Here is a 14696-nt window from a genome sequence, read left to right on the forward strand (position 1 = left end):
AACAGCCAAGGCACATGTGACACTGGTAACACACCAGGAATTGTTCTAAAGCAGTTTGTCACTACTGGGGCGCCTGGGTGGCTCAGTCAGTTAAGTATCTGACTTCAGGTCATGATCTCAGTTTGTGAGTTCAAGTCCCTCATTGGGCTCTTGTGCTGACAGTGCAGAGCCTACTTTGGATCCTTTGTCCCCCTGTTTCTGCCCCTCCCCTGCTCATGCTTTCTTTCTCTTAAAAATACATAAAATTAAAAAAAAATAAAGCAGTCTACCACTATTAACTCGTGTAATACTTACCACCATATTAGTCCTTTCAGACCCTCATTTTACAGATGTGAAAACTGAGGCCCAGAAAAGTTGAGTAAATTGCTCAAGGTTACCCACCTAGCAAATGGTGGAGCAGGGATCCAAACCCAGGCAGGCTGGCTCCCTAAGAAAAAGATTTCTGGCTCACTGCCACATGGCCATCATTCAATACAATGTAGTAGCTAACCGCTTCTATTTGAGGAATGAATAAAATAGACTGACCGTTGGGTTTGTGCCTGAGAGGGGGAAGTAGGCTACCAAAGAGAACAAGAGCTCCTCACTACTGCCTTGTGCTGCCTCTTCTAATACCCGTATGCTCCCATCATATATTCCCAGACCGCTGTCCCGAGTTCTGAACTCTCATATGCAACTGTTTGGGGGATATATCCAACCAGATTCCTGGTGGGCTCCTCCACCTGCCCTGCGTGAAATGCATCATCTTTCCTTCAGCACCCACTCTAACGGCCATTCACAGCCCTTGAAATAAGGAGAAAGGAAGCCATTTAGCTCATGGAATTGGAAGTCATTAGGCCTCAAATACTGCTCCATAACATATAACATTTTACTCCTAAACTCCAAAATACGATTCTACAGTTTGACTCGGAAGTGGTAAGTCATGGCACACAACCAGCCCGAAGTCTATAGTAACAGCGTCTTGCTCTCTGGCAAACAGCCTCACGTGAGAGACAGCAATAGACCATGCTGCCTTACGTTTTATCTTTCTTCCTCCCTTCTTCCTTAACACTATAACAGACTTTTGATTTTGTTTGTTTGGGGTTTTTTTGGTTTTTTTTGGGGGGGTTCTCCATCATCTCCCCCTGTGCTTCCACCAGAAACATCCTGACTTGACTTGGGGAACTCCCTTTTTCCCACCTGTGCAGCAACCCAGAGTTCACGTGGAAGTTGTCCTGAGGCTACCCCAGTGGCTGTGTAAGCCGGTCAGCACGGTCCCAGCCCCTGGCCAGGAGACCGGGTTAGGGGTGGATATGCGTCCTCGGCTTATCAATTAGAAAGAAACCCAGGACTTGTGATCAATACTGGGGGAAAGAGATACTTTTGTTCCCATGCCCTATCCAACCACGTCCAAAGACTTAGGACATGAAGCCCTGAGAACTGCTGATGCCTGTCCTGAGACTGTAAAGGGAGACCATGCCTGAAAATGGAAGCAAGAAATGGTGATGGGGCGGGGGCCAGGTTCTGGCTACATCTCTTGATCCTAGATCAGGCTTAACCTGAATCTTGGATGGTTCAGTTACATGGCCAATACATTTTCTTTTCTGATAGTGTTAGTACCAATGCTTTTGGCCACAAACAAAAGATCATTAAAAATAAAATGGTATGAGCAACAATAATGTGTCATGCGTTGTACTAAGGATAGAACAGGTGGACCAGACAGACGTGGAAACCAGAGGATAAATAATACAAGTGTGATGAGAATTTAAAGGAGAAGAAACACCAGGTTCTATGAGCACACAATGTATCTGAGGAACTGCGAAAAGCCCAGTGTGAAGCCCTAGCTACAGTAGATAGAAGAGACTAGAAGTCTGGAGAATTGAGGGGTGGGGAGTGCCAGTGACAAAAACTGAGCAAGGAACAAAAGCTGGGGGACGGGGAGGGCCTCAAGGTTTCACATGGCTCCGAGACTTGGGCCAGAATGACCAGAATGCAGACCTTTTTAAACCGAGAATAAAAATTGTGGGAGTAATTTTTCTGGCACACTAGAGGTCTTTAAAAACAATATATCTTTACAAAGGAATAAAATGTTTGATTTCTAGAAAAACTAAGGGGGAATTAATTTTCTTGGTGCATATACAAACGCAGAAAAAAATCTTTAGACAGCACTGTGGCATTAAACAAATATTCACTAATATCTCATTAATATAAAATCGGCAGGATACTCAGTGAAAACATAGTTACGTTGCCTTTCAACTTAGCATTGTGGGGGCACCTGGGTGGCTCAGTCGGTTAAGCGACCGGCTTCGGCTCAGGTCATGATCTCACAGTTCGTGGGTTCTAGCCCCGCGTCGGGCTCTGTACTGACAGCTGGCTCGGAGCCTGGAGCTTGCTTCGGATTCTGTGTCTCCCTCTCTCTCTGACCCTCCCCTGCTCACGCTGTCTCTCAAAAATAAATAAAAGACATAAAAAAAAAATATCAACTTAGCATTGTGTGTGTATACTAAGTGCTAAATACAAGAAGAATGTGTTTCCCACCAAATGATAAACATTTACTGCAGTCAAACAGCCAGCACCTTCTGGTTAAGGGTATTGGCTGCCTGGAAGTTGTCATCTCCCTTCCAACCAAAAGAAATCATCTCTGGGGGCACCTGGGTGGCTCAGTCAGTTGAGCATCCAGCTTTGGCTCAGGTCATGATCTCACGGTTCATGGGTTTGAGCCCCCCTTCAGGTTATGTGCTGAACAGCTCAGAGCCTGGAGCCTGCTTCAGATTCTGTGTCTCCCTCTCTCTCTCTGCCCTTCCCCCACTCATGCTCTGTTTCACTATCTCAATAATAAATTTAAAAAAACATTAAAAAATTTTTTAAAATCATCTCTGAACTTTTCCTACAGTGCAGGATAATTCCTGCTTATCAGTCTGGGCCCAGCCCAGGATCACTGAAACACAATGATCATATATAACTCAGTAGAAACTATTCCTAATTCTTATCCCCATTATTCCAAGCTCATAGGACGTATTCACCTACTGGTGATTTCAGAAGAAAATAGCTTGTCCAAGTAGCTACTTTGGTGCCCGAAATAAAAGTCTGTGGTTACGTGAAACCAAACTGCAAGTGCTCGCTAGCAATAGTTTAAGCTACTTCGTCATCAGGGGAGTATTTCTATATTCCCTACACGTGTACTGATGACCGCTACGAGCATATGGAACGCGGCAGAAATTAGTCAAGTAAGAGTTCCATACACTTATCTCAGAAACACACACTGAAGAAATACTGAGTGTTTTAGTAAGAATCTTGTATAATTTAGGATGTCATATTGCTACAATATTCAATACTGTGTATACCAAACACAAAATCAAAGGCTTTAGAACTGTGGACAATCATGTTGCTAACTATTTGCTTGCTTTCTCCATCCAGCTTCTCACACCCTTCCCCAAAGCCTCAACAGTTTGGGAATAGGGGCAAAAGCGTGGCGCTTGCCCCAATTCAGAGCTGGTAATGGGGAAACTATGTCCGCCCTTCCACCAGGCTACTCTGGGGCCTTCTGGGACCTATGTCAGGGTTGCCCAAAGGCATGGGAAACACAGGGTATATCTGCTCAGGGTGGACTGGTCCTCTTCATCAGGAGGACTGGGAATGCTTTTTACTATAAAATGAACATAAGCACTTTACAGAGAAGGTATGCTGTGCCTGAAGTTTTCAAAACACGGGACTTTTTGCAGCAGGTTCCTTCAGGCTACTTCCCCTGACCTCGGCTCCCTTTCTCTGATGCCTTTACTCTCCTTTGCTCAGTTAGAGACTGGCAAATATCGAAAATACTGCTCCTGATCCCAGAAGGTCAGACTGCAGCCCCTGGGCGATGTTCCACGGATACAGACCTTGAGGTCCCTGTGCATGAGCCCTTTGCTGTGCAGAAACTCTACGGCCTCTGCGATCTGCAGGAAGATGTGCAGACACACACTCCTCTCTCTCTCCTCTATGGTGCACCGGCTGTTCATCCAGTCTTTGAGGTTCTCCTTTCGGCACAGCTGCATCTGAATGTAAAGGTACACCTTCGGCGAACTGGGCTGGAGTTTTTCTGCAGTGTTTTTAGTGAGATCTAAACTTAAAGTGGTCGGTCTTGGAGGAGAAATAGAGAAGGTAGGTTCAGAGGAAGATTTGCTACTGGAAGGCTTGAAAGTAGTCAGTTTATTAGCACAATGGCTGCCCACGTGCAGTCGGTTAGTTTTGTGCTCTTCTTTCCTGGATGCGTTATCACAGCCAGAATCTTCGAACACTATGGAAGAGGACGTTCTCTCCCTTGACCTTTCATAACGAGAAGCCTCAGAAGGACAAAGTTCAAAGGAGTGCCCCTCATCGTTGCCATCCATGGTTCCGTCTTCCACATCACAGTCTGTAAGGCAACTGTCCTGGAGGTTGTACTCGGCGTCCACGGACTCACTGGTGTCTCCACGGTCTGTTCCCGATAACTCCAGTGGAGAGAACGGGCTCTCAGATGAGCTTGTCTGGCCACAGGAAATCCCTACTGAAAACGACCTCCTTTGTGAAGAAGGAGCTATGATCTCAATGTGTTCCTTTGTAGAGAAAGGATCCATTCTGCATATTTTAACAGACGGTCCATCCACTGGACTAGGAGAGCTGAGTGGCCAGTCCGTGCTAAAAGCGGGAGAGAAACAAAGGGAAGAGTATGTGCCGATTAAATTATATGAACTGCACTCTTGATTCTAAAAGCTTCGTCTGAAAGAAAGTCAGTTACCAAATGACAAACGACATACAGATTATGTGAAAGCACGCTATATGAGTCAAGGAACAGTCATATTCCATCCATTTCTTCTAAGAAATTTAAATTGGAAAGCTTCATTTTATATTTGAAACCATTCTCTGAGCAGCCCAGGCCTTTATGCAAAACACAAGGCACTGAGGGCCCACCAAGGCCAGGATTCCTCAGCGGCCGTGATTCTGCAGTGAAATGCTCTACCACTGAGCTATACCCCCAACGGCCGTGATTCTGAATCCCTTGTCTGCACTGTGGAAGTAGGTCCCAGGGCCCTGGGTCAAGGACCACCTCACCGGGTGATGGTGAGGCTTGGTTTGGCTACTGACTGCGTCTCTAACAAGTGTCCCCTGAACAAGTCGCTTCGTGTGGATCTGGGGCTGCGTTTGCCACACGCAGGCAAGGACTCTGCTCCCCGCTATTTGGTGAACAGTCTGTCTGCAGCCTGCCTCCTCTTTGTTCTCAGTTAGTCCTTTTTACAAGAGCCTTCTTTCCCACAGCATGGCCTATTTAATACGAGACTTACCTTCAGGCTGTGTACGTTTAAGTACTTTTAGTTGCAAATACTTGTAACCTACTTCGAAAAGGAGTGGTGAATTGTTAACTACTGAGAAACTAAACATCTAAAATTCAAAAAAATGGAGGCTAAAGCAGACAAGATCTCTTAATGAGAAAAGCCACTGTAAATCCCTTAGGGATCTACAATTCATAGAGTCCTATCTACAAATAATGTCAAAAATTCATGTTCTAAAAAAATAAACTTTTCAACTAACACGTGGTTAGAAAATGTTCTAAAATGACAGAGAACAGCAGTTTTTCCTAAGATGAACAAACAGGACACATCTCTCGTTAGAGAAATGATATTCTGTTCACAGAAGGAAAACCCAGCCTAAAAGGAAGTACTAGTTTTAAAGTCTACGTCTAACCAAGTTACCTTTCATCTTTCAGCCAGATTTCATCCATTTTTTCTTGCCACTTCTCGGGTGGTGCTTCCAACCATGCGTTGAAATACCTCACGATTCCTGGATGGTCAAGCTTGGCTAAGGCTTTAACTTCTCGCATTACTTTTTCCCGAGCCAACTCCCTGAAATACAGAAAAAAAGAGACAACACTGAAGGTTGCTCTTATCTGAAAAGCACTCATATCTAGTAGTGAAAAGTAAGACAAAATTCTCTCTTGAATCTAACATTAGAAATAGAGGAGTTAGAGGCTGCTGCATGGCTCGGACGGTTACGGGTCTGACTCTTTATCTTGGCTCAGGTCGTGATCTCACGGTTCGTGAGTTCAAGCCCCACAATGGCCTCTGTGCTTAGCATGCAGAGCCTGCTTGGGATTCTCTGCCTCCCTCTCTCTGCCCCTACCCCATTCATGCTCTCTCGCTCGCTCTCTGTCTCTCTCAAAATAAATAAGCAAACTTAAAAAAAAAATTTAAAAAGAAAAGCATCTGAGGCACCTGGATGGCTCAGTCAATAAAGCGTCTGACTCTCGGTTTCAGCCCAGGTCTCATGGCTTCGTGAGTTCAAGCCCGGTGTTGGGCTCTGCACTGATGGTGCAGAGCCTGCTTGGGATTCTCTCTCTCCCTCTCTCTTTACTCCTCCCCCACTCACACTGTCTCTGTCTCTCTCAAATAAATAAAACTTAAAACAAATTTTTTAAGAGAAATCCATCTGGATTTGATTTTCAGCTTTGACAGCTTTTCTGGTAGATCTAATCTCACATTTCTAGGGAGCCCACTATCACCTGAAACGACAGAATGAATGTAAGTTACGTCCTCCTCCCTCCCCAGGAGAAGGTTGGCTACTCCCACTCTGCTCGGTGCTTGGCTGCTGTTGTTAATGCCCCCACTCCCTCAATCTGAGAATCCTTCTATATTTTTGAATCCTTCAGCTTCTAGGTCCCCATATTCAGCTACCAAATCCTATCAGTGCTCCTTTTCAATTCATCACACTCCCTCCTTTCTTACCCATCCCCACTACTGCACACACATGTTCTATATCTTAGGACTAAACTTACCCAAAAACCCCACAAAACTAACAAACATTCTTATCTGTGACCCTTTCCTCGTGTCAGCCATCTACACATACCACCTCCAGAGCCACCTCCACTTAGATCGCCTCATCTCTTACTCAAAGACCGTACTGTCTACAAAATAAAATCGAAACCCCCTTACTTGGCATTTAAGGTCCTGAAACCCACATGTTCCATCTTCTCCTCCCGGTCTTTACCTTTTATCCCACCCATGCCAGAAAGCTCACTGGTCTCTATACCACCTCCAAATGCTTTTCCTAGAACCCTTCTTGGGCCACATGTGTAGTTCGGCTTCCCTCCACTGCACATCTGTCTACTGAGAGACCGGCTACTCTTGAACACCCAGCACAGACGTCAGCACCTCCATAAAGTGTGCCTTCCTTGACTTCAGCTACATCTGCACTTTTTTCATGAGAAGCTATTAATCGAAGCTGCCAAGTAACAATCTTCCTTGTAATTATCTATATTCACAAAATTATTCTGTATATACATAAAAGCCTCAAAGAGCTATTTGTTCTTGGGGGCAGAAGCTTAATTTCATATCCTACACAGTGCCTTACACATATGAATATTTAAACTACTCAAAAATTACATATTAAAGAATTAGTCACATAGTATGCGAATCCATCCCAGTACTGGGTCCCTAACTGTTGGACAGAATGTTTAACTATCAATTACAAGGACAACTCAGCAATTAGTGCACAGCTAATCAAGAATCATAGGAGTTTTCTAAAATAGAATGGAAAAGAAGGCATTACTCAAAGGCAATCATCTTAAGCATGACCCTGTTTTGAGTCAGAAATCCTACTTCTAGGAATCCGTCCTAAGAAAACAGAGGAAGTAAAACATTTATATAAAAGATGAACACTGCAAAGTTGTTCTTAACTCATTCGAAACCAATATTTAACAATAAGAAACAGTTAAAATATTTCACATGTATCAATTGGACTATATCCAGCCACAAGATACTTTTAGTGTATTTTAGCATTTTAATAAAATACTCTTAATAACATGGAAAATACCAAGGATACAATAAGGTAAATTTATGATCAGACAAAAAAAAAAAAAAAAGGAAACACCCTATAATGGTAGTAGTGCGTTTTACTGGGGAGAGAAGACACAGATGATTTTTGTTTTAATACTTTTCTTTATTTCTCACAATAAATGGATTATTTCTAAATGGTGCTGTGTAATACAGTCTATAGTCATCACGGGAAAGCCCTGAATGGTTAAGAATCAAAAACAAAGGCAGATTTTTTTAAGTAGAGGCAAAGCATTCTAAATAGATCACCCGAGGGCACCTGGGTGGATCAAGTGGTTGAGTATCCAACTCTTGGTTTCGGTTCAGGTGATGATCTCACGGTTCGTGGGATCGAGACCTGCACTGGGCTCTGTGCTGAGAGTGCGAGGCCTGCTTGAGATTCTCTCTCTGCCTCTCCCTTGCTCATGCTCTCTCTCAAAATAAATAAATATTAAAAAAAAATTGATCACCCCTTTTAGACCAATGGTAATACTCAGAAGGTAAGATTCAGAAGATCAGAAACTATGTTTTCTATAGGATCTATGGAGTAGCAAGAAGGATGTATTGCCTGAGATGAGTAATATGGTGCTAGCTCCAAGTTCACTATCAGTGCCCCTCCCTTACCTGTTGGGGAGACGGATTCTCTTGATAGCATAATTGCAGTCATCAACTTTATTTCTGGCTTCAAACACAACTCCAAACCCACCGCGACCCAGGCACTGAACTGGCTCAAAATCTGTTAGATATCTTAAAAAAAAAAAAAAAGAAAGAAAAAGAAAAAAAGGAAATTTAATAAGGTAATAGTTCAATCATATTTTATGATGTATATGTATAAAGCGTATACAAACTCAGTATATCTTACAGTTATAGAACTTATTTTAATAGAGAGTGTAACTTTAAAAAAATTTTTTTAAATTATTTATTTGAGTAAACTCTAACCCCAACAGGGGGCTTTAACTTATGACGCTAAAATCAAGAGTCGCATGCTCCACCAACTGGGCCAGCCAGGCGCCTTGAGAGTATAGTTTAAATTCTACTACTAGTTGGGGCACCTGGGTGGCTCAGTCGGTTAAACATCCGACTTCAGCTCAGGTCAGATCTCACGTTCGTGGGTTCGAGCCCCACGTCAGGCTCTGTGCTAACCAGCTAGCTCAGAGCCTGGAGCCTGCTTCCGGTTCTGTGTCTCCTTCTCTCTCTGCCCCTCCCCCTCTCATGCTCTGTCTCTCTCTGTATCAAAAATAAATAAAACATTAAAAAAATTTTAAATTCTACTACTAGCATTCTTTGTTCTTCTGTTTATATCAATGAAGCAAACCAATTCTATTTTCTTCTGAGGAAATTTATTAAAAAATAAAAAAGTCCCTATTTAATTGGGGCTTAATCACATGTTAATCCCTTGTTTTTACAGCAACCACACTACTGATCTAACCTGCCTGACACTTTCCATCACCTATCAAAATATTCCATCCTTAATTCTCTAAACTTTTGCCTCTTGTGGCATTCTGCACTCAACTAGAAAAACACAGTTCAATCTTATGTCAGTGTCTGTAAATTTTATGACAAAAATGTAATCAGTCCTATTTAAGTATTTTTGAAAGCCAGAAATCTTTCTAGGAACCAAAGCTGACTGCAACTGGCTTGGTTGCCTCCTAAGTCCGTGTGCTCATCACTGGCAAACTCGGCATCAGTGACTTGGAGGGCAGCCTGCACACGGTGGCCTGGTCTCCCACCCATGCCCGACTTCGCCACTCTGCGCTGTGTTCCCGCCAGCCTGCAAGAGGCCTCACGACTTTGGCGCTTCTGATTCTGCTACTTGCTCTGCTGAGGGGGCCTACTTCTTTGTATTTAACGAAATTCTTGTTTTACTTCATTCTGCTCATCTCACCACTGCTGCAGGGCCTTCCTACACCCATGTCTTAATGTTCTCATAGCACTGTGCATGCAGTACATTGAACTACTTAAATGTAATCTCGATATTTTGCAGGTATTTGTACTCAGCTCATTCTCCCCACTGCTGCTGGATTGTGGGCACCTTGCATGCAGAGAAAAGAATTCTCATTTCTCTTTGTATTTCCACAGCCTGAGCTTACCTGGCAAACAGAAGGTTTAGCAAATAACTATCTAACAATATATGAAAAAATAAATGAATGCATGCATGCATGCTATAAAGTTGTTCTTCTAGCCAGATGGGGAGTAACTGAATTAGATTATCTTTAGTGTCTCTCATAAGGCTAAGTTTATTACTTTATGATTTGCACACTCCTATTAATTTAGTAGCTGGCTCAGCTGGCTAGAGCATGGAGTTAAGGAGGAGAGACAATTGATCCAAATCCTCCATGGGCCAATTACCTTCACGGAGAATGAAGAATAATACTCTGTTTCCCAAAAATAGCCAGTCAAGGCACTTTGGTACTGATCCATCTCCCCAGCTACAAAGCCCATGAAATTCACACCCTACTTCTGAAGGGCCAATTCGATTATTGCCCTATATTAAAGAAAACATCTATACGAAACTGAATATATCAATATATCATCTGAAATGAGAGACATCTTATTTATGATTATAGACTCTATAAATTAAGTATCATCCTGCCTACGGTCTCAACTGATAAATGACAAAGTTAGGTCTTGAACTCATGATTGAACCCAGGGTTTAGGTTCTTTACAATGCCTACAATATAGCAGGCATCCAATAAACATTAGTATTATTATAAGGCTCATGTATTTGAAAAAACAATCAGCTATACTCTCCATATTGAATAAAGTTAAAGGAAAATAAAGTCTAATTCCATCTCAGAGTACATTATTCTAATTCTCCTCATAACAGCCTTACAGACATATGCCTTACACTATACCCCATTCCTTCCTGTGTTTACCTAATTCTTCCTTACTCACAATTTAAGGTTCAATGAAAACGTGACCTCATTTATGACAACGTCTTCTCCGCTTACAGAACCATTGTAACCAGACTGAGTCACTTATAGTTCATGGCTTTTTTTCTTGTATGTTTCCGTTTTACCCAGTATTATCTTCCCTCATAGATCTTAAGCCCCTCCAGGATAGGCCTAGGCTTTTTATTTTTCCCAAAGCCTGGAACACGGTTCTGCACTCTGTTGTTCAGAGTTAATGTGGAATGAACAGTGAATGGCTTCAGTAGTGGACCACCTGGTGAAGAGTTGTTGGATCCCTAGTTCTCTCCCTCTCTCTACCTGCTGGTGTCGCTGGCCGTGGACACATTGGTTAGCATCTTTATTAGAAGGGTACTAAAGCCTTTGCCATTTCTTAGTCACCTAAATTCTCCTTTGGGAAACTTCTAGCTAAAACAAATTGATTACACTCAATTCTCAATTTGTCATAATACAGTATGGATGCACCGTACATCGATTAGGTCCACAGATAATCAGAGTTTCACATATTTTAGCTGTAATTTTCAGTCTTTCTGTCATCAAATCACTTTCCCAGGTACTGAACCGTGAGATTCTGTATCTCTTCCTTGTCTCCGTATTACCAAGTGCTAAGTATGATATCAAAGCAAAGGGAAAACATAGAATTAAACCATATAACATGAAAAATGAACCGCCGTACCATTCCTGTACCACACAGCATAAAAACCTATATACCTGATAAATGCTAATAGATTCTCTCTTTTATTTTACTTTCAAATTATTTGAATTGCCTACTTTTAGGTGGCTCACCTCCCTCTTCTATTTTTAAAAATGACCTATTGGTGTCTTTCTCCCCATTTTTCTATTTCTTATTTTAGACAGAATAAAGATGAAATAAATAACAGAGGTTTAGGTAACATATAGAGACTTATACCATACTCTAATAACACAATAATAATTTGGTACTATTAATGACAAGTCTAGTACATGTGAATCCTCGATAGCTAAGTTATCTGGGAAGAACTTAATTTGCTGGCTGAAGTTCTGAACTTCTGTAACATTCTATCTTTATCTTTCTTAGGGTACATACCACTTTGAATAAGTTTAAGTTACTTGAGGAGGAGTTAAATCCATGTTTTATTTACCTGGATATTCATGCATTAAAAAACAGGTAGGGGCACCTGGGTGGCTCAAGTTAGTTAAGCATCTGACTTTTGTCAGGTCATGATCTCGCTGTTTGTGAGTTTGAGCCCCGCATCAGGAGCTCTGCTGTCAGCACAGAGCCTGCTTCAGGTCCTCTGTCCCCCTCCTCCTCCCCCCCTCCCGCCTCCCCTGAGTGTTCCCCTCCTCTCTCTCTCTGTCTCTCTCTCTAAATAAATAAATAAATAAATTAAGAGGAAAAAAAAGTTAAACAGGATCATAGTTTAGAGGTCATTTCTTCTTTGATTCAAATAGTCACCACCAGATGCTGTATCACACACATACCTACTTGACGATAAGACTTACCGTGATACATATCCAGAATTTTTTTTGTCATTCCAGCTACTGTCCTTGGCTTCTCCACTTACAGAATCATATTTACATTCAGTTTGACACTGAGTTTCCGATTCCTTCCTTTGCTGATAAGATGGGGGAAAAAAATCACTATCAAAGCCGAACTGAAGTTAGCTAACCATCTTAAGCTATAAAGTAACATTAAAAAAACAAATAATATGGACAAAAATAAGAGTATTATAAGAACACAAAATACAGCATCTGCTTGGTCAGCAGGAAGTGAAATGGTAGGGGTGAAGGTCAGATTGCAGCGGGTTGAGGAGTGAAGGGGGTGGCAGGCTAGTGGACAGGAGGATGGGCAATAATGATTTCATGGTAAATCTAAGTAAAGGTAGTCCCCCTTTCCCTGCCCCCGCACATTATTCACCCAACACTTCGAAATCTATTAGAATTCTAAAACAGTGTCTTACTCTGTGAGGATGAGGATGGAAAAGTCTACGCACAATAAAAGTTGTTGCTATGATACAAAATAGAATAGTTCCGACTATTTCTTTCCACCAGTGTAGGAGGAGAACGGGATCCTTTTTGCGAATGTTCTTGTTGTAATTTGGGTTATCGAGAAACCGGACTGTGATCTGCGTGCTCCGTTTACTCCTCTCCCTCTTGTAGTACGGTAGATAATAACCATTATCTTCAAAAACAAATGTTAAAAAGTTTTTTTTAAAAAAGATAAACCAATATAGAGCCACCTTCGATTGTTAAAAAATTCTCTTTTTTCCTGTCACTTCTATTACTAATTCCTCTTATTAAAGTTTCATCTCTTCTTTAACACATTTCAATAGCCTCATTACCCTATTTTTTCTTTTTTCCTACACAAACATACTTTCCTTTATTCCATAAGCATCACAGAGCTTCTTTGTACTGAACAATAAGGCCAGAAAGAAAACGTAAAGGGCCACCCATTCATTACCTCATTAATAATTCAATGCTTTAAATTCAGGAAAGAGTTAGAAAGTACTCAATCTTCCTCTAAGAGTTTTAAACTTTACTTTCATTTAGACATCAATAAAATACCATTAGTCATTCTTTGCAAATTGAAAAGAAAACATCTCCAACATGCTCATTGGTTCATTTCACGCTGTCAAAATGAGGTTGTCCTGGAAAGCAACCTGTGTTTTTGGCTTCTATTTTGTATCACGTGGATAGACTATGCAATTCTCTCTTACTCTGTATTTTGATCAGCATCAGATAAAGACTGATGTTTCTAGCTCAGAGCCTTCTGTTTTTGCTCATTTAAATTCTACAATAACTTTCCAGTTGAGCATCTAGGGTGACTGAAGAAGAATCAATGCTTTTGCCTAATGCAGATTTGAGAATTTTTCCTAATATATAACTGTTCGGAATACTTTCATATCTAAATACATCCTAACTTTAAATACCCAGGAATGTATTTCATTTCAAATTTTACCTACTCTTACTTTTGCACTAACTTCCCTTGTTGGAGGATAAAATTAAAATCACCTCATTTTATAGCATTTCACATTGCATTATGGGGAACACCTATTTTCTTCATTATACAGGCTGATATTATACAGATTATAACTACATATATAGATTATATAACTAAATGAGAGCTAATCGACAGAATGAATGATTATTGAACACTTACTATTTACAAGACACAGTGCTACCTAAGACTGTATGTGCATTATCTATTTCATTTAGGTCTCATAACAACCCAATAAATAAATATTAGGATTACTATCCTTGCTTTACAGATGAAGGAACGAAGATGCAGGTAAGTTAGGTGTGCCCAACCTAGTAATAGAGGCAAAACTAGGTTTGAACCCTAACAGTCTAACTCTGGAACCTGCACCCTTGGCCACCATCCATACTATGCCCCTCCCAAGGTATTTTATTTTCTACCTTCTAGTGACTACCTTTCATTTGAATGCTAGTAATTAATTTCAAATTAATACATAAATTTTTTAAAAACCTCAGCATTTTCAATGCAAGCTTCACCACACTTACCATATGGGTATTGCAAGATTGAAAGCGCGCCATTACTGTACTCTTCGTGAGAAAACTTATCATTACTAAGACATTTGTCAAATTCATCAGACCCTACCAAGACAGGAGTTCTGGAAGGAGAATCTAAAAGAAAATGGTAAAATCTTTAAATGTTAAGACTTCAGTGAAACTGCATGAACCTCATTCATTCAAGACACAGAGATACTCAACCACAGTTCTGTTCAAATATGTTAAGTCACACAAATGGCCCAAAGTTCTTTCCCCCTGAAAAGTAGTCTTGTAGAGATGATGGATCATTTAAATAAGTAATGAAAAGAAGATGTGATGTATGTGATAAGAAACTACACAAGCTTTGGAAAGAAAACTGAAGGAAGTAGGTGGCCTGATCTCTGCATTCAACTCGTTTAAGTGTCTCAAAAAATATGCTGGAATAACCTGATGGTGTTTCGTACATATTCTTCACAGGATCTTAGCCAAAAGGCCGAGA

The 14696-nt window shown here is 41.2% G+C and overlaps 1 protein-coding gene across 3 annotated transcripts in view; it reads right to left on the reverse strand.

Annotated features, from left to right (window-relative positions):
• EIF2AK3 (eukaryotic translation initiation factor 2 alpha kinase 3) overlaps window positions 1-14696 on the reverse strand; it is a 70761-nt gene that overhangs the window by 15313 nt on the left and 40752 nt on the right. For 2 of the 3 annotated variants that reach the window (XM_029937762.1, XM_029937760.1), the window contains exons 8-13: window positions 14210-14332; window positions 12649-12869; window positions 12191-12303; window positions 8424-8546; window positions 5685-5834; window positions 3855-4632 (exon numbers count right to left, since the gene is read on the reverse strand). In XM_029937762.1, coding sequence (XP_029793622.1) covers window positions 3855-4632; window positions 5685-5834; window positions 8424-8546; window positions 12191-12303; window positions 12649-12869; window positions 14210-14332 — 1508 coding nt within the window. The remainder of the gene's footprint in view (window positions 1-3854; window positions 4633-5684; window positions 5835-8423; window positions 8547-12190; window positions 12304-12648; window positions 12870-14209; window positions 14333-14696) is intronic. The other variant, XM_029937761.1, reaches the window with a different exon arrangement.

The sequence above is a fragment of the Suricata suricatta genome, chromosome 4 (genome assembly GCF_006229205.1).
Source record: "Suricata suricatta isolate VVHF042 chromosome 4, meerkat_22Aug2017_6uvM2_HiC, whole genome shotgun sequence".
In the NCBI taxonomy this organism is placed as follows: domain Eukaryota; kingdom Metazoa; phylum Chordata; class Mammalia; order Carnivora; family Herpestidae; genus Suricata; species Suricata suricatta.